The sequence below is a fragment of the Perca flavescens genome, chromosome 3 (genome assembly GCF_004354835.1).
Source record: "Perca flavescens isolate YP-PL-M2 chromosome 3, PFLA_1.0, whole genome shotgun sequence".
NCBI lineage: Eukaryota > Metazoa > Chordata > Actinopteri > Perciformes > Percidae > Perca > Perca flavescens.
This window is the reverse complement of record NC_041333.1, coordinates 8,100,702-8,121,372: the sequence shown is the minus strand read 5'-3', so window position 1 is coordinate 8,121,372 and position 20,671 is coordinate 8,100,702. Positions and strand designations below refer to the sequence as shown.

General features: G+C 41.2%; 1 protein-coding gene across 2 annotated transcripts; it reads left to right on the top strand.

The window, feature by feature from the left end:
- The first annotated feature begins 779 nt into the window (after window positions 1-779).
- Window positions 780-17,702, top strand: phf12b (PHD finger protein 12b). 2 transcript variants are annotated; one of them, XM_028573319.1, is made up of 15 exons: window positions 780-1,839; window positions 2,127-2,308; window positions 3,963-4,035; window positions 4,180-4,636; window positions 5,105-5,225; window positions 5,318-5,450; window positions 5,582-5,746; window positions 6,201-6,344; window positions 6,521-7,265; window positions 9,152-9,256; window positions 9,374-9,520; window positions 11,766-11,861; window positions 14,571-14,653; window positions 14,896-15,034; window positions 16,496-17,702. In XM_028573319.1, the coding sequence occupies exons 1-15, from the start codon at window positions 1,774-1,776 to the stop codon at window positions 16,969-16,971; spliced, it is 3,132 nt and encodes a 1,043-aa protein (XP_028429120.1). In that variant the 5' UTR covers window positions 780-1,773; the 3' UTR covers window positions 16,972-17,702. The 2 variants fall into 2 exon arrangements, with proteins under 2 accessions (XP_028429120.1, XP_028429121.1); XM_028573320.1 differs by lacking the exons at window positions 780-1,839; window positions 2,127-2,308 and adding an exon at window positions 2,601-2,699.
- The last annotated feature ends 2,969 nt before the right edge of the window (window positions 17,703-20,671 follow it).

Sequence of the window (20,671 nt, the reverse complement as noted above, 5' to 3'; positions counted from 1 at the left end):
TAGGGCCCCATTGCATATGACGGTTTGATACTAGCTGCACTAGTTACCCGTTAGGGACTGGTGACATCACAGGGAAAAGTGAATAGTAACAAAAACTACTTTCATATTAAGATAACAGTCTTTGATACATAAAAGTTAGATTTTTTTGTGATTGGTTTCTTTACTTTAATAATGACAAACATATACACATACCTTTTGTATTTTGTATTTCTTATTAATTTCCCACCTATAATTTGTGTGTTTAAGTGTATAATTTTTTTAGATGGACAAAGGTAAGCAATTAAATTTAATAAATTTTAAAATTAAATGTTTGCTTTATTGTGTGCAATAATTGTCTACAAACTTCCAGTCCAAATTTGGTGAATTCTGATTATTATTTCCAGAGATAGGCTGCATGTGATTAAAACAAATGTATGTCCCTATTAGAGAAGCCTGCATTTAAGCTATTTTCAGTTTTGAGGAGGATCCAAAACATCAAACAAATAAAATAATTTTAGACAAAAATTCATTTAAAAAAGAAGGAAAAAGCACGGTTGTGCTCTGTTCTACCTCAGGTAGGGGTATCTCGAAAAACTAGCTAAAGCCTTTTTAGGGGATTTAAATCAAAAACAAGTGTTAGCCTACTCTTCTAAATAACGTTAGTTGTGGTAAGACGATCAATACCAGCTGAAGGTGTGCAAATGGTCACTTTAGGACGTAGGACCAGCAAAGGAACATTAACACTATGGACAAGTTGCGAGGTGCAGCCAGCAGCTGTAGTAATTCATTTGTAGAAGCAGAAGTGACTTACAGTAACGTTAGTCAGTATTCTGGTTTAGTAGGCTGTGTTAAACGTTAGTTAGCAATAGGGCTATCAATACAAGTAACGCTAAAGTTAGCAGTTAATATCTTCTCATTTGCAGCAGTATGGAGATACCGAGATAGTAAACTTAAAGCTAGTAATGGCTAGTAGCAGAAGTATACCGTGACAGGAATGGTGATGTCTATTAGTATAATCATAAACGGTTTAGAGAATATTTGGTATGATTCTAGTACGTTAAGTAGCCGGATACAATGTACACAATCTATTCGCTCCTTGTTTCCTCGCAATTATCTATATCCGTTCCAATGCGCATGCGCGTCCGGTGGTTCGCGGTTGCGCCAACTGGCAGAGGATGTTGCTAGCAGCCAGTGTAGATGTCTTTTTCACAACAATAACATCAACCAAATTTGCATCTCCGCATACCTGATTTAAGGATTATACATTCCGAACGCTATTGGAAACTGTGCATTGGACCGCGCCACGACGAATTTCCTTCTGTATTTTTTGGCTAGCTACATCTTCTGTTGACAATGGGAGCGCAGGGTTTTGCAGATTTACAAGGCTCCTTTTTGCAGGAGCAGAAGCAAGAATCATGGCTGGCCAGCTAGGCCGCAGATGGATTTTGTAGCCAACAGCAACAATCTATTGATATAAAATACTGTATATAGGCTTGGCGCGGCTCATAAACAGTGGTGCTAAGAAGCCTTGCAAGATTATCGTTGATTTTTGTTGTCTTTTTGGAGCCCACAACACAAGCTAGTAAGCTCGCTAGCTTCACAACCTTGACTGGTTAACGTCTTGCCTTCGTAGTTAGCTCCTTTAGCCAGCTAACTATAGCTAGCATCGCTTGGCTAGCCACCCGCTGATCAAAACATTTGGGAAAATATATTTTCTGCGGGAAATACTCTGTGTTGTGTGCTCGGTAGGCATTTGTATTGCAAATTCCTTTTGCAGCGTCTGCATCTGGATGAATGTGGGACAAAATGGAGACCCCGACGATTGTGTACGATTTGGATACCTCTGGGGGCTTAATGGAGGTGAGGTTGCTCTGCTCGAAGGCCTTTATTAAGTGAAATAGTCCGTTATGTTAATGTCTTTTTCTTATAATTTTTTGTCATTATCATCAGGCCACCATTGCTAGCTGTCCAGCATTTATCGGTTAGCTAACTTAATTGTTTGGGTTGATAATGGAGGCCACAAGTAAACGTTACCGATCTCCCCGAATGGCACAACGGGCACAAACCTGCATATTAGGCAACTCTTTAGACAAACAATCAACCGGGCTGCCGTTATTTCATACTAAAGAGTTGAACAACTTTTACAGCAAATCCAAACACTGCTGGCGCCCCCGAAGTCCGAGGACGTAGAGAAGAGGAGTCGGAAGTTGGTGAGAGACGTCCGGAGGAGCGGCAGGGCCACCAACCACGACACCTGTGATAGCTGTCGGGAGGGGGGCGACTTGCTGTGCTGTGACCACTGTCCTGCAGCCTTCCACCTCCAATGCTGGTAAGTTATAGAGGCAGAACGCAAAGGGACACGTTATGCATGCATGCTAAGTGTGAAACAGACAAGCGACTGCCATTCTGCGTTAGCTGCATGCATAAGTTAACGTTAGCTAGATGAAGAACGCTAACTTCAAAAGGGGTTATTCTTCTGATGAAGTTATGTTTTGCTCTTCTTGGTGTTGCAGAGGCATGACCGTGTGACCTATCACTGGAAATATGTTAATTAAATCCTGCCCCTGAGACATTTTACCAGTCGTTATTGTTCAGTTATTTCAGTGACATTTCAACTAAACCCGTTGGTGGTTCCCCCCATAGGTATATTCACACTGTAACGCCACTCCTCCATGCTACAGAACCGAGGAGGGCGGTAGCGAGCCTTGTGTAGCCCTTTGGTAAAGTTGAATTTTAATTTACTGCGTGGCCCGGGGCTTCAAGCTTATATTGTGTTAACTACATCTATGTCGGTGTCGAGTGACTTAAAGTAGCCAACCGTTATATTTCATTGCTCTTCGGATAACATGTGCCGTTAGATATGTGGTGCCTCGTCCGATGAGGTTGATTGTATATTATAGTAGGGCCTCTGTTAAGTTTTTTTCTGTCGTTATTGTCAATGAAAAGGCATGTTAATACGACGTAAAGGGGCTTAAAGAAAGAAGTGTGGTCATGTCTGTGAAAATGGCTAGAATTAGCTTGCAGTCGGTCCTCCACTCCTGTCGCGGCTGCAGCCAGTGGAGCCGCTGCTGCTAAAAATGGAGTCGAGACTGCTTCTGTTTACAATATGGCGACCTCCCTGCTCTTTTTTTCTATGCCACCGCCATCTTACCAACCTTTTAAAATTCAGCTAGGAGGAAAATGGTCATAAATTCCACGGACGAAATGTTATGTGATTTTCTAACATGAAGTAGCGTCGTGGCTGGTTTGTTGTGGACATTTTAAAGGTCGTCCCATTGTAGCATTTCGCCGGTCCCGCTTTGCAATGCTCCCGTTAAACATCTGCTTGCATGATTATTTTAACTTTGGCATTTGGAACAGTTGAATTTAGACTGTCACTTGGAAACGGCCAAGCAGAAACGTTTATCCATATATGGTCAAGCCTGTGAATGGCTTCATCCTCACAATTTGTAATTATCTGATAACACTGCATATTGGGTAGATACATGTTGCTGCAATGTGTGTGTGTTATCTTAAAGTTAGTATTACAGAGGGTAACTTTAGATACATTTTGCTTATGATTGTGAGATTTCAGGCTATCTATTATAGTCCTGACATCAGATGTGTCCCGCCTGTCATTTTTACTTTGAACTATGGTGAAAATGTTTATTTAAATGTAAACCGTATAATTACTGTTAAAGTTGTTTAGAATATTTGGAGTCTTCACACATTGATATTAACAAATCATGTTCCAACTGTAAATTGAGATAATTTTGCAAATAATTGGCATGCATTTGTCTACGACGTAATTAAATTGTCAGTCTAATCTAGATGTAACACTTGAATGTTGGATAACTAGGTGGGGAATATGGTTCTAACCAAATAATCCATGCAACCTCATCATGAAGCATAATATCAAGTCTGTATAGATGGATGTTGAATGATAATGTTGATTAATTTCCCTGCATTATGAGCCAAGTCACTGAACATGTTTCTTACCACAGCAACCCACCTTTAAGTGAAGAAATGCTACCCCCAGGGGAATGGATGTGTCACCGCTGCAATGTTCGAAAAAAGGTGGGTAGCAGGTCTTCTCTATCACACACCCAATCCTTCACCAATGTTACTGTCATCCCACTGGCAAAATGTAAAGAAAGGTATTTGCATGTATGCTATTCGGACTGATAAATCTGTCTTTTGGTCTTTGTTTGCTGGCATTAGAAGCGAGAGCAGAAATCAGAACAGACCAACGGTCTACCGGAGAAGTCCTCGTCTAAGCGCTCTGTATCCCCGGCCGTGGAGCTGGAGCTCAATGCCGGCCCACTGCGGCTCGACGGCCTGCCTCCGGGGGCCGGAGCAGCAGGGCCCGGTCTAAGAGTGGCTCAGGTACGTCTCTTGGACCGCAGGACCAGCAGCAGGCCCAGCAGCCGGCCCGGAACGCCCACCTCCAACACTTCGTCCACCCCAACTCCCTCAGAGGAGCAGAATGACGGGGAGGAGGAGGCAGCAGAGCCCGAGGATGAAGTTCAGGGCTCAGAGCTTGAGGGTGCTATGCTTTCCACTCCGGCTCCACGCCTCCTCAAGAGGCCCTTTCAGCTGCTAATAGCAGCCGCTATGGAGAGAAACCCTACGCAGTTCCAGCTACCTAGTGAGCTTACCTGCACCACTGCACTACCAGGTCAGTCAGTCCGTCATAATGAATTCCCAGACATTAACTGTGAAATTGTACTGTATTCATTTCAACAAGTAATCAAATGTTAAAAAATTAAGAAGAAAAAAACACCCCTAAATTATTTGATGTACTTTTTTTTTTAAATGACTTTATAGGGAAAAATGGCTCTTCCATTTTGATCTTGCCATCTATGTTGTTTTTTGGTCTATTTCTATATACCTTAATGAATTACAAACCCAATGTTAGATGAGATCTGGAGCATTATGAAGCCCAGACATTCCAGCCCATCTATAATTGAGTTTAATATTTAAAAATGATTCTGGTACCTCAAATGTCATGGTAAATGACAAAAGTTTTGTTGACGGCCTACCAATAGATGAAATTTGGTTTCTTGACTTCTCTGGCAAATGGGCAGCGTAACGATATCTGGGTTGGATTGTTTCTTAAATGTTCCTTCTTCATTTGGATTTCTAGGCAGCAGCAAACGGAGGAGAAAAGAGGAGCTACTAGGGAAGCCATTCAGGAGGCCTCAGCATGAGCTGGATCCCAATGGTCTGGTCCCTCTACCAGTCAAAGTCTGCTTTTCATGCAACAGGTTAGTGCCAGATTACAGTATGTACAAAGATGTGCACACAGACCTGACATGTTTCATATCTCGTACTGATGTTCTTGTATTTTCTCTCACAGGAGTTGTAGGTTGGCTCCACTGATCCAGTGTGACTATTGTCCCCTTCTGTTCCACATGGACTGTCTGGACCCTCCGCTCACAGCTCTACCTGCTGGCAAATGGATGTGTCCAAACCATGTCGAACACTTAGTGGTAAGACAAGTGGTCTTGGCTCAGAGCTTAACCAACGTTTGTTGTTGTTGTCGTTGTTGTTGTTGTTGTATAAGCCAAGGTGGTGCAACAGAATGATTAGTTTCCCATTTCAAATGGTTGTCTGTGTCCAGCTGAATCAGAGAAGCCTGAGCCTGTCCAGCCGCTGTCAGCTCTTCGACCATTTCCAGGACAGGATGTCCCAGCACGCCGTCAAGTTGGACTTCCTACGTAGAGTCCATCGGCAGAATACACCCAACCGGCGCAAAACCCACCAGCACAATAGGAAGACCATCAAGGTAAACTGGCTGCCTCAGTGTGGGGGTTAGGCTTGTAATGGATATCCCAAATAGTTTTTGTGTGGTCATCTCTGAATTGCTAAGAGAAATTAATGATGCACAGGTGGTGATGAGGGAAGTGGATTTATACAATAACTGAGAATTCTTGTCTTTTACAATTGATTCTTGTGAAGGTGTGTTTTGGGTTCCTCTTGCTAAATGCAGAAACAGAAAAGTTGGAACAACAGGCAGTTCTAAACGTAACACTGCAGAAAAAAAATCTTTAAATGAATTCTATCATAGCATCTGAAATGAAATTTGAGCAGGAATGTTTTCATATGTTCTTCTACCTTTCTCTACGACAGGTTATCCAAATACAATCAAAATGTGAGATACCCTGTTCATTCAGAGACAACACAATTGATTAGGAAAATTTATGGCAGGACAGTTTTTAACAATCACTGTTTGGATACAGGTGCCAGATGCCATCAAGTCTCAGTACCAGAATCCTCCCCCCATGCTTCTTCCTGCAGAGGTGCGCCAGTTGGAGCTGGTTTGTAGCGGCGTGCCTGACCGTCAGCCCTCAAAGCACCTCACCACAGAGACTGAGCAGCAGGAGGTAGGCAGACGACAACAACATGATGCAGTTTATCAAAAATGAGCCACTTGCAACAATAAAGAAAAGAAAAATCATATTGATTCCGTACTGTGACCTAAATTTCTCCATACAGTGTTCTAAAAGAAATTGATGGTTGCTTCTTGTGTTGTAAAGCATTGTTCTGCTGTGTTGAACAGTGGCTTCAGGATGTCATCGCCCTCCAGTGCAGCATAATGCGACACCTATCCATCAAGCAGAAGGCTTCATCCACAGCATCCACCCTGTCATCAGTAACCTCGTCAGCAGATTGGGTTTCTGAGCAGAAAGCCAGTCCTAAAGCATGTGTCACATCAGAGAACATGAAAACTCAGGCTTCTTTAGGAAGGACTTCTTCCCCTGACCCCTGCTCTAAACCCTGCAGTACACTGGATGACCCCCAGGGGCCCCTTCTTTCAAGGGGCACCCTTGCCGTGCTGGGTGTTTGTAAGTGCAGCACAACACCATGTCAGAACTGTAGGAAACCCAACGGACCTCTGGCAGCAGAGTGTCAGCCTCCCAAAGCCAACGGACCTGTAGACTGTAACAATGCCTCGGATTCCTGCAGGCAGGCTGAGCTGCAGCACAGACTGAAGCCCAGCACAACACCCCCAGACGCTGCTCCTTCCTCTGGGCTGGTGAACCACATAGCAGCAGAAACGGTTAAAAAGGAACCTGAGAGCACTACAGAGGCCTGTGCTCAGAAAATCTGCCCCACTGCCCTGACGATATGGCCCCACAGCAGCCAGCAGAACCACAGGAGCCACACAGAGCTCCAGGAGGAGTGTATGAGCAGCGATGAAAAACCCAGCTACTCAATCACCAGCAGTGCTCGCTCAGACACACCATCTAAAGGCAACCAGGAGCACGATCCAACCAAGCTGGGGTCATCATTACCCACTCCAGGTACACATTCTTGATCCAATAAACTGCTCGCTGCTGATTGGCTTCCCAGGTTCATTTTAGGTTCTGTAGGGATTGCAAAAATAACTGTTAAACAATATAACAGCGTTTATTCATTAACACAACTAATTAGGTATTAATGTATTATTCTCACATAGCCAGACCTTCCTCCATAGCGCTTCAGAGGAAGGTCTGGCTAGTCCACACAACATTCCGGGATGGGAGAAAAACATGCTCTGGTTTATTGGCATTTCTTTAAACCAATCACAATCATCTTGGGTGGAGCTAAGCGCCAGATAGAGCCACGGTGCTGCTGCAAAATAGCCTTGGGAAGGAACTTGTCTAGCTGTCGTGATGTGAATAAAAAAAAAAAGATAATTATAATTTCATTGTCGGTTGGAGGATGATTCCCAAATCGACCGGATTTTAGAATGCCAACACAAAGAAAGTGGAAGGTAATGGACATCCGGCCGAAAATGAGGAACTTCCGGTTGAATCTCCGGCGGCACCGGAACAATCCCATAATGAAACGTTGTCGGTATAGACTACTCATTTATTGATAAATGTATTTTACTTTCATTATTTAGTCTGCAAAATTTAAAAATGCTGAAAATGACACATTACAAGTTACCTCTTTGGAATTATTATTTGATTAATTAAGTCATGTTGAAAGTTTTGCATGATTGCATTGCAGTGTGGAAAGAGATTAAACCATCGCCAGAAGCTAAAGTTGCGTAAATTCAAGTGTGCGTTTTTCTTCTATGGCTACTCCACCTGTGTCTCCCAAATAGGGCTGGGCGATATGAAGAAGAGAAAATCACATATCACCATGTTCCTTATCAAATATATCGATATTGTGACAATATTGTAGGGTTGACAATTGGTGCTTTCACACAATATTTTCACAATTAGAGTTTAGATAAATAATCATCAATCAAGTGGCTGATTGCAAATAATAGAACAGCTAGAACAGTCGGGTAAGTTCAGAAATGTCACCACTTTACTGTAATGCAGCCTTTAAAACCAGGAAAAGAGAACATATAGCTATTTGTTTGCCATTTAATTATTTGAGATGGTTGGCAGAGGTAAATTATCTTTTGTCTGGGAACAGTCATTTTGTGTGTTGCTAAAAATGTGGAAAGCAAATGCATAGATGGGGCAAATTTTTAAAACACATACGACTATTTATTATTATTATCATTATTAGTATTATTATTATTCATTATGTTGGCTTCTTCTCAGGATGTTGTTGTAGCAGTACTTTGGTCATAGTTTGTCAGTTTATATGTTGTATCTTGAATTTATTATACATTTAGCCTATTCTTTCTGTCAGTAGTTAATGTGCTTGAGGTCATTTTTGTGTGTAGGAAAATTAAAGTCTACCTGAACAACAATAATGGGCCGGCTTAGGTTGTCCAAACGACTTAATGATTGTAAAAAACATTCTTTTAAATGGTAAAAACATGTTGAGCTACTGAGGGTGGATTCTATACCAAACATTTGTACCTTCTGAAACACTACAACAGTGAGTCTTGACATGTTGAAGGGTGCTAAATCATCAGTCATTTTTGCAGCTTGTTAGTGTTCACACATTACAATATACAATACTTGCAAAAGAGCACATGCCACACTTTATAGCAGCCTATAGCCCAACAGCTCCCTCCTGTGGTCACTGGCAACAACTCCCCAGCTGTTTAAAGTATAACAGCAAAACAGTGTGATATGACAAACAAGTAAACAAGAGAAAGTGATGGAGCTGAATGTGCTGAAATTAAAATTAATTTTTTATTTTTTTTTTGTACACAAAAACACATTCAATTGCTAAATATATAATTTAAAATGGACTGGTCAACATAAAAGAATGAATGTTGAATGTTTCTCCTCTACAGACATAAAGGCTGGTCCTGGACTGATGGGCTCACTGCTGCCAAGCACTCTCTCCTCCATCGCTAACCTGGCCAGCTGCATGAAAGATGGAAAGGATGAGGAAAGAGGTAAGTTTGCTCACCCAACGGTGACAATACCGAATCATTGTGTTATTGTATATATGTCATGTCTGTGATTGAAATCAAAGTACATCTCCTAAATGTGTGTGTATGTCGCGTGTGTAGGGATTGAGCTGGACAAACTGGATGCAGAGATGATCAAGCTCCTGGCCTGGCAGAGGATCCAGCAGCTCTTCCCCCCAAAAGTGCCCAGCCCACCGCCTCCCCCAGCCACCAGTGTTGCCCCCAAAACCCCATTGCCCTGCCCTGACAGTAAGACACAAATTTACCTCTGACCCTGCTATTCAATTAAAACTTAAAGGGATACGCCACCATTTGTTGAAATAGGGCTTATCACGGTCTCCCCTAGCTGTAGATAGGTGGGCCAACGCATTTTTTGTGCATGCATTGTTTTAGTCCGGTGCAGCGCCGCCGCTAGTTAGCTTAGCATAGTGAATGGAAACCTATGTTGCCGGTTAGCATGTTGTGAGTAAAAGTGAGCCAACGAAAGACAAAAAAACAATTACTTGCACTGAGACAAAAAATGCGTTGGCCCACCTATCTACAGCCAGGGTAGACCGCGATAAGCCCTATTTCAACAACCGGTGGTATATTCCTTTAAACACAAACTAATTTCTTGTTGATTAGATAAGTATTTGTAATTAGGGCTGTCAATCGCTACAAATATTTAATCGCATTGTTGTCCATAGTTCTAATGATGAATCACACTTATATTTATTTTTATGTTTTTATCAGCTCAAAATGTACCTTAAAGGGATATTTGTCAAGTATATTTGTCAAGTATTTAACACTCATATCAACATGGGAGTGGACAAATATGCTTGCTTTATATGAAAGAATGTATATTTTATTATTGGAAAATTAATTAACACCACAAAACAATTACAAATATTGTCCAGAAACCCGCAGTGTTTCTGTTGATAATTATCTTTATTTGTCTGATAATTATCTTTTTTTCTAACCGGGAAACTCTGTTTAAGTACAACATTTCTGGTGGAGATAATTCCCTTTACAGTGTATGCAGCCGCCTCTCTGTCTGTAGTCACTGCTATGTCTCACTCAATGTCCTGCCCACAGCACTATCTGATTGGTTACACGTCTATCAACACCACTGAAGGCTGCTGTGCCTCAGACTCAGCTGCTCCGGTGAGCGAGCGCAGCTGTTTGTTGAACTTAAGGCGACAGATATTACTGAAGTTGCAAAAACACTAGGGATGCATCGTATATTGGCAACCATATCGGTATCGCTCAATGTTAATCGTCTCATCGGTCCGATGAGCAAAAAGTGTGTGTGTGTGTGTGTGTGTGTGTGTGTGTGTGTGTTTGTGTGTAATACTGGCAAGCAGTCTAAACGGGGGCAGTGACACCAGGTGTGCGGTAGAGCGATGGAGAGTAAACATTAATAACGTTCGTGGTCCGGAGTGTGTAAAGTTTATCTGTCGGTGAATAAATGCTACAACTCCTCAAGACCCATGCCAAGTACCGTGTCCCGCTCGCTGCCTGCAGGTTAAAGAAAGTGAAAGGACTTAGCAATCACAGACCTAGTGACAACTTCAGCACAGACTCACTAACTTAAGGTGGGCTCACTTTAAGGTGGACCAGCTATTCTAATATGATGTGATTCCTCCCTCGCCAACCCTGGAAAACCCTCATTAGTCATACAACCTAAACAGGATATTTTGTTTTATTATCCTTAGTTATTGATTTATGATACAAACTTTTTCCACGGATGTGAGTTAAACTGGACTTTCTTTAAGTTATACACTTGCTACAAGTTATAAAAGTAGTTCAAAACTAACACTGTTAGTTACATCTTTCATGCTGACCCTGTAACTTGGTGAAATGCAACAATGCGGTATCTGTTGGAATCTATGATTTATGGGCTTTTCCAAATGTTTTGCAAATACATTTTCAAATTCACAGTGTTTACACTTTTTTTTGTATGTACAAAATATGATTATCATAGAAACTTGTTCATACAGATCATATCGTCACTGTTAATATTGGTAATTGGTATCCGCCAACATTTTCACATCAGCGTATCCCTAATAAACACCCAGTGTTTCTGTTGGTAACGGGGGAAATCACGAAAGGCAAACCGTAGTTGCTGGATGTTCAGAGTACAAGAGCTGCCAATAGAGGAAGAGGGAGTGAGAAGTCACTGTTACGCCAGCGAGAGATTACAGATTATAATAAATGCAGCACAGTGAGGATACAGACATTTCATGCACCAGACTTACTGACATGGACCTGGAGACGCACATTCAACCCACTGTTGGACCTGTTAAGAGACTCCAGTCTGCAGTGTAGTTAATACACTTCAGAAATCATATCAGAACCTGCGTTATTGCGTCAAAGAAATGAGTGGCGTTAAAAATAATTTGCCTTAATTTGTTATTTTTGACAGCCCTCGTTTTATTTTCATGTCTAATTTTGATTTAGAGTTTTTTTTCTGCAGTTATTTCCGATGTTTAATACCTGAACCTCTTCCTACCAGGTCAGAAGAAGGTGCAGGCCCGAGCTGTTTTCTACCCTCTGACAGGAAAAGGAGGAGCTGTCAGCATGTGCTATAGGACGTTGTACATAGGATCGGGTAAGACATCACACTGACTTCAAAAACATTCACCCAACTGCATTTCGTGCACAATGGGTCGTTGTATGTGCTTCTGCAGAGTGACATTGTCAATGTTTTCACTGATACGTGTTTTTAACCCCTGGTGCTGCTATGTTGAGTATCAAACCTTCAAATACTTTATAATAACAGAATTAAATGAAATGTGTCTGTAGCACCAAAAATAACCGTCAAATACTAAAAACTGCCCTCAAATGCTTTTGCTCAGTTTAGTGTTTTTCTTACTTTGCTCTTTGAATCCTAATTTTGACAATTTAAAACTATTTTATTGAAACAAAGTTATTTTAAAACTTCTTGTATTTAGATCAGATGTTTCTGACATTTTTGGCTTGAGTTGTGACCCTTTTTTAAGAGAAGGAATGTGTACTTGTTGACTAGGGTTGGGTATCGTTTGGGTGTTTTTCGATACCAGTGTAAAACTACAGTATACTTTAAAACAGTGCCTACACGGTGCCTGAACCGATACTTAAAAAGAACAGAGCACAAAACGACCATTGACGATGTTAAAGAATGGCTTGCTTGTTGCTAAAGCCATATGGTCAAATTAAAATAACTTATTTTACCAGTCAATTGCTGTTTAAACAACAAAAAGAAGAACCACTAGATGGCAGAAGGGTACACTTGACTTTCTCAAGGTGCACTTGAAAATGAGTTCACAAGATGCAATTCAAGGCTACATTAGGTCCCGTCAGTGTTGTTTGCCCTACAACTCCGGCAGTGTCCACGGTGTCTCAAAGGTCAGCTACTCTGTGTCTATAGCTGCAGACTGTTGGGCGAGATAAAACTCCAAACCCAAGTATTTTACAATAAAAAAAATTGAAAAGTGTACAGAAAAGATTAAAAAAATTGTTGTAGCAGAAGTGTGTATTTCCTGTCCTGGCAGTGATCTTGGAACCCTCAGTCAGAGCCATAGAGAGAGAAGAGTTGACACTCTTTGATCTCGCTAGCGGGGTGGTCACGTGGTTCATGTAAGCCTGTAGAGTTCCAAACACATGCCACGCTGTCATGTTCTTCTATGGGACTGACCGCAGCAATTGCAATCTTGGTAAATATAAATGAAAACACATACCCAAGTACTTGTTTGACTGTTATTGCATATTTGTAAAGTTTTATATCTGGAGTGGTAGGGTGACAACTGAAAGCTATGTATAAGTATTACTTATATACTAGGCTACTGGCTTTAGTGGCTTAACTTTAACCTTACTACATCTCTGTTTTGAAATCAAAGACAACTCAAGATGTTCTTTTTTTGTGCAACTGGACTATTGGATTTCCTTGATTTTGCTTGTAATTCCGATTCACTTACCCATGGTCGGAGAGCGGTTGAGAAAGCAGAGAAGCAATAGTCCATTCAGCATTTAGTGTCCAGCCCAATTCTTCTGATGAGGCATGAGTTGACCACACAACCATGATAATTTTAAGACTAAGCCATACACAAAGTATCAGATATATTAAATAATAACAACTCATTATGCTGGGATGAATGAATGAAATATTATTTTTTGTGGGTGGGTGTGGAGACAAAAAAAGAATTAATTTGGTGCTAATAAAGAGGAAGAATTTAGTTAATAACCAGAAATTCACTCAAATGTTTAACGAAGACCAAATTAGTGTTTAAATTAAATTGGGGAAGAAATTAGTCAGACTACTGTCTGTGTAATAAACATTTTAAAGCTCATCATGGCTTATATTTTTTTGTGTCGAATAATTTGTATTCATACATGTAGTCCAACAGCCCTTTCAAGATTACTTTGAGCTAAACAGTAATAGTTTGCATTAAATGACTCCTGAATTGCTCCTCATTTTCCCGGAGGCCTGCAGTACACCGCGGGACCCCGGTCTATCCCACCAGAGCTGCAGCAGTCTGTTCCGCTCTGTGTAGCCCCGAATACTCCGATGATCCAACATAACCAAGCAGAACGCAAGGATACAGTCTTTCCATGTTAAAAATATATATAATTACGCTGTGCACGTACAAATAAAGATCAGTATATGCATCATAACGGGCCTCTGATAAAATATAGACAGTTGACAATTCAAAAGATGTAGCTATTTAATCAACTTACCTCAGAAGTTACTCAACGGCCAGCAATGGAAATGAATGATGCCCAACACCGTAGAATGGATTGTTTGGAACTATACTATACTGCATACCCTAGAAGTAGGCGGCAAAAAGCGTGCAAAGGAGTCCAATGGGAGTGTCTCCACTCTGTCTTTCTCTATCACTCTGCCCTCAGTTAGAGCTTGGGACCTCCTCCCAAGTTGGAAACATCTGGTTGATACAACATTTAACAACTTTAGCTTCTTTTTGTTGAATGAAAGAGAGGTGGTGGTTTTTTTTTTGTTGGTTTTTTTAGAAACTGGTTTGTATTTCTCAAAGTAAGGTATCCCAATAAGTATTATTTTGGTATGTACCAAAGTACTGTATTGGCAATAATATAGACAATATCCAGCCCTGGCGTTGAACTTGCATTTTGGTGACAGTTAATATTCATCTTTTCATTTTGAAGACCTGGTCATATGACAAAAGACATGTTAAGTGTCCCCTTTTCTCAGTGGAAATTCTTTTTAGAGGTGTAGCATTGCATAGAAAGCCTTACGTTTGTTTGAGATTATCATTATTGAGTTTTTTTTTATAAAACAAACTAACTTTTTAATGTTTTTGTAAAGGTGCTGACATGGACGTGTGCCTTACAAACTATGGTCATTGCAACTACATATCGGGGAAACACGCCTGTATTTTCTATGACGAGGTATGGACTTTTAAACTACTATACTGCTTAAATGTAGAAATGTCATTGTACCGTACCATAATTCTCCCCCTCTACTAAATAAATTGTGTGTGTGTGTGTGTGTGTGTGTGTGTGTGTGTGTGTGTGTGTGTGTGTGTGTGTGTGTGTGTGTGTGTGTGTGTGTGTGTGTGTGTGTGTGTGTGTGTGTGTGTGTGTGTGTGTGTGTGTGTGTGTGTGTGTGTGTGTGTGTGTGTCCTTTTCAGAATACCAAGCATTATGAGCTGCTAAACTACAGCGAGCATGGCACCACAGTGGACAACGTTCTCTACTCGTGTGACTTCTCAGAGAAGGCCTCGCCATCTCCACCCAGCGGGCTGGTTGCCAAAGTCCAAGGCATCATACGTTAGTAGTGTACCTTATTCTTAAATAGGGGTGGGGAAAAACATTGATACAGCATAGTATCGAGATATTTTCCATGGCAATACTATATTGATACACAGACTATTGATTATTTATAAGTATTGATCTATTATTATATATGTGTTGGTCAATTTGTCTGCTTGACAATCCCATTTTGCAGCAATAAAATTGGAGTGAGATGAACCAACAGAGAAATGTATCTTTATAGATAAAACAGATGTTGACAACGTTTCCTTTTGGGGACATCATTTGAAATTGGGAAGTATTTGAAGTGATCTACATGAATTTGGAAAAAAGGTAATAAATTGCAATATATCGCAGAATATTGCAATATCTTTAAAATCGCAATAATATGGTATCGTGACATAAGTATCTTGATGATATTGTATCATGAGGCCTCTGGTGATTCCCACCCCTATTCTTACACACCTACATTTTTAAAGTTCTCTCCAGTATTCATAGTCTGTGCAGTTTGAAGGGTTATCAGTGGCACCAGAGGCATGGCTAAAATATAGGAGCCAGCATTAATATCAAGTGTGGACCGCACAATGCAAGTTTCATATAAGTCAGATGATGTTTGTGACATAAGGCTGACTTCCTGCTGCCAGCAGGTGGCTTGAGTCAATATTGCCATGTAGATGTTTTCAGGCCTGGACTGTTATCTAACGTGGAGTTTAGGGCAGATTGTACATTCAAGTTACAAACCACTTTTTATTTTATGGAGTAACATGGAAATGCAACGCCTTATTACTATCTGCAGTGGAAAACCAAATCAAAAAAGTACCTGGTACCAAAAGCATGCCGGGTTGTTCCATGCAGTGGAAATTTGACATTAGGCTGCATTTACACTAGATCCTCTATAATACCATTCGAATTTCATTTATTTTTTTCAATATTCAAATATTTAATGCTCAAATGCAGCCTGTGATTAATATGTACTACACTACTCTGCTTATGCATTGTCAATGCCACTATAAGCATGTGGCTGTTGTTGCACGTTCTGTCCACTATGGGGACTTCCAACATCAGCTTGGCCTTGAAGGGGATCTACGTCACGGCGCATTGCACTCAACTTTGTTTATTTGCAGCAGTGTGAGAGTGTCACCTAAATAGCCTTTTTTTGTCCCCATTTTGTTCCCCGCTCCATTGTGTTTTGTCTGATGGCCGCTGCCTGATTTCGTCTGGTCAGTTACGTCGAGGTGTGGCGTTTTGTTGCGTTTGTCCAAAAGTTGATTCTGTTTCAACCATTCGCTCCAGTTTTTTTTCCGGCATACACTGCGATCCCCACTGCTGCAGCCTAAACGCATTACCCACATTCAGATGAATGGAGGACTGCCATTTTCGCCGTTTCCTCCTTCCTTTCTAAACTGTAGTAATAGTGTTGACATGTCACAGCTTGTGTGGGAGCCTGTTTGTGAATGTCTCCTTGTGTTCTCTGTGCAGGTCGCAGTAAGAAGCGTGAGGATGACGAGGGTCCCAGCTCTGTGGTGGGTTTGTTACCGGCTGGCGGAGTGATGAGCAGCCAGCCTCAGGGTGGCTCGGAGCTGTCGTGCAGTTGTAAGGCAAGCAGCTCCAGCCTGATAGGAGGCAGCGGGGCGGGCTGGGAGGGCACCGCCCTGCTCCACCACGGCAGCTACATCAAACTGGGTTGCCTCCAGTTTGTCTTCAGCATCACAGAATTTGCCAGTAAGCAGCCCAAAGAGGAGCCGACCACAACGCCTGCCGCCAATTGCGCCGCCAGCAGCAGCAGCAGCAGTAGTGCAGCCAGCACCACTACCAGCACCGCCCCCACCACCACCCTCACACCACCACCACCCAACACTGCCACAGTGAGCAGCCCCTCCAGCCAAGACGAGACTGACACGGAGACTGTCCCTGCCCACCAAGTGCCCGTACTGCGCTCCAACTCTATTCCATAACCTGCACAGGAAGTCCCGCCCTCCCTCCTTTGTTTTGCACCTTCCAAGTCACAATGAAGGGAAAGCTGCACAGCTGGTTGGTCAACAGGGAAAAGTTTATTTTTTATTTTTTAATGGTTTATATCTTTGCATGAACTTGAAGTATTTTTGACAATCTCTTCTGTTTTTGAATGACTGACCAGTAACCCTCTGTTCACTTCAGACCGGACGTTGAGCGAAAATTATTTACCTATGCTCAATTTTTCTTTTGCCAGTATATTGGTCATGTATGGTGTAACATTTTTTTTTTTGTCAGCCCATTTAGCACAACGTTTTATTTTGTAGTATTGAATTCCATACATTCTAATTTCTTTTGCTGCTTTTGCACCATAGGTAGCTATATATGTATGAAAACATACATGCTTATACACTATAATATGTATATATAATGTAAATATATATAATTCAGTGCTTCTCAATTGGAGAAACATTGGATTTCATGTAGATTTACCATTTTTTGGTTTTTAACTGTACAGTTCATGGAATTTGTGATACTGTGTAGAGTACCAGACGTTTTGTGATAAAACTTGTTCTTAGTCTGTACTTTCCACTGTAATCCATCTGTAAATACTGTATTGTTTTAGCACTCATTTTAACATCTTGTGCTGCTGTGTATATAAGCACTCTTTGTCTGTACCTGCTTGTCTGTTCAAACCTGTAAATACAGAAAGATTTTCTAAGAACAAACTCAATGGATTTGTGGCCTCTGTTATTTTTCGGGCTGTTCTGGGTCCACTTTGGACTTTGATTTTCCACATTCTGCCTTGAGTTAAAGTCTAGAAGAAATGAAGGAAAAAAAACTTTAAATCACATCCATGGTCATATTATGCACCTATTTGACAATACAACAAAACTTACAAAAAATTCATTTCTTTGAATTTTTAAATCATAATCCAATAATGTTTTGTTCCTGTAAAAGAAAATATGACGTGCTTACCTTAGCTGGTACCAACCAGTAATATGACAGCCACTCGTCAATCAATCTGCAACCTTGAGTGGCATAGAGCTACAGTTCATTACAGTAAGGCTACGCACTGATGAATGGTGCCAGATGACAACGGACTTGCCAGCGGAGGGAGCTGACGGCATAGAGAGTTGCCAGGCACCATTCACCTGCATGTACTGCCACAGAGCTGGTTACAATGGCTGCATCTCATAACCCTTAAATTGCCTCCTCAAGTCCTCCACTTGCCTCCACGAGAAAATGTGTTGAGGCATCCTTTCCTCTGAAGCATCACATGAATTTGTCAGCTGTTTGTGCGGAGTTAGCAACTCTTTAAGCTGCACGGCTTCCGGGAAGGCTGCTCTTGTGTATCCTCAGTTATAGCACCTTGATGATCCCTTCTTGAAGCTCGGTCCTCGGGGCAGAAATAAGTGCTATGAGACGGCCTTCATCGAGGAGGGACAGAACAACTTCTTGTTTGACCGAGGAGTCGAGGAGCTATCATAAAAGGGCCATGAGATGCAGCCAATATCTGCAGTTTCTCCCTTGTCCTCCTGATCTAACAGGTGAAGGTGTGTGTGAAGCCAACAGTCCTCCGTAGCACCATATCAAGCCTGTTCACTTACACTGCTCAAATATTTCATTTCATTGGGAAATACTTTACAGAACAGATGCTAAAGACGCTCTAACTTACCTTTAAATGGAACTTTAAGTTAAGTTCACACTACACGATTTTCAGTCATTGAAACGAAAATTTGCTGTCTTCAAGTCGTTATGGTTTCCACACTACATGTCTGATCAGCGACAGGGTCACAAGAAGGAATCCCGATGTCTCCGACCAAGAAAAAAAAAAATCAAATATAAATTATTCAAAAATAATAAATATTCTTTTACCAAATACATCTTTTTTGTATAGCATGATTGACTATGGTGCTTTCACAAAAATACTGACATAATGAGACTTTTGATAAATAATCAGTATCGTGGATATTCCTTACATTTATTTTTTAGTTAAGGTCTAAAAAGGAAGAGAGGCTTTCAATTGGATCTGGGGCAGAATGAATAAGTGTGTCTATTTTTGTTCAGTTTTAATGTTTTTTTTTTTTGTTTGTTTTTACCAGTATTTTATATCCTACAACAATGACCATTTCTGCAATGTCCAATACCATATGATGAGTTAAAGAGGCTTAGGTGCAATTATTAACTGGGTTTCAAAGCAGCTTTTTTATTCACAATATTGTAAAATACCCCTTTTTTCACAAATGATCTCATCCTTTCTTTACAGATATACTTTTAAATCCCTGGGCCATCTGTGGCCGTTCCAGCTCCCTCCACCTCTACACAGCCGAGGGATGCTACATCAGGGTTACCATTTTATTGCTTTTTGTTCAGAAATATTTTTATTTTAAAATAAAGAAGCTGTAAAACATAAAGCTGTACACTATTTTAAGTGATTGAACATACCAGGGACATACCCAGTGGTGTAGTCTCCGTGATACGCAGGTATACGCCATATATCCACCAAGAAAGGTCAAGGATTTCCATTCCACTTTCAAAAGGGCGAGGATACTAGGGCTGCACGATATGAAGAAAATATCTAATTGTGATTATCTTTGACGAGTGTCTATTTGCACCCCCGGTACGAATAGCCTCGGCCACACAGCTGAGCTATTCACACCCTGTGACGTAACAACAAAAACACGTTGCTCGCATGCACCGAAACATGGCGGACGTTCATCATTGTCTCTAAAGTTTATAACAATTGAATTTCTAGCGGAAAATGGATACTACAGTTGTGCATTCTGTCTTTAGTGAAAGCATACAACTGTTAGTTTGTTAAGTAGTAGCCTACCGATAGTATCCTACCTATTTTTTTGTATACAGTATGGTTACCTAACAACCGAGGCTTGAAGACAGCAACTGGTAAACAGTTGCATAACATCTAGTAAGAGTTTATAGATGAGTGGTTAGACCCTTGAGCATTGCTCTGGGAGTCTGGAGTTCAATTCTCCAGTTAGGTGAGCTTGTTTTTTTTCATTTTGGATAGAATAATTTGCATGCAATTGCACAAGTCAAGGCCCGCGAACGCGACATTTTTTTTGCAAGGTGGTAGGGGAAGACTCATAAATATGCCTGCTGTGGTTGGGTTGGTTAGGTTCAGGCAAGAGGAGTGGGAATGGTTATGGTTAGGGTAAGAATGTCGGGGCAATAATATTAAATACATCTATTGTTTATTTAGCTAAGCATGTAAACGATCGGGAACAATGAAAACACAATGTTTAACGTTAGTGAATATTTTAGACAGTGAAAATGGCGAGTTCATGAGTTCGCCACTTGTAAGAGACACGAGAGAGAGAAGCTCATGAACGAACATGTTGCTACCGGTTGCTACGACAACACAAACAAATTGTTGCTGGTGCGCGTGTCCATCGTGACGTCATGGGCCAACGATGCGGAAGAGCAGAGCTCCATGTTTGCTCTATGCGCTTTTGAGCACTCTCATTGGAATGTACGGGGCTTCCCGCCGAACACTGTATCCAGTTCTCTTAATACAGCCATGATTTCCGCCGGCTCATTTCCTGGTTCTCCTTCTCCATTAACATGAAATCAAGGAGAGGGTTAACTTTTCTTGCTACAGATTTCCCACTGTGGTCAAAAAGAATAGGGGACACATTTTGTTTCTCTCACTAGGACTCTAGAGTTGGTACTCGCTCCAAA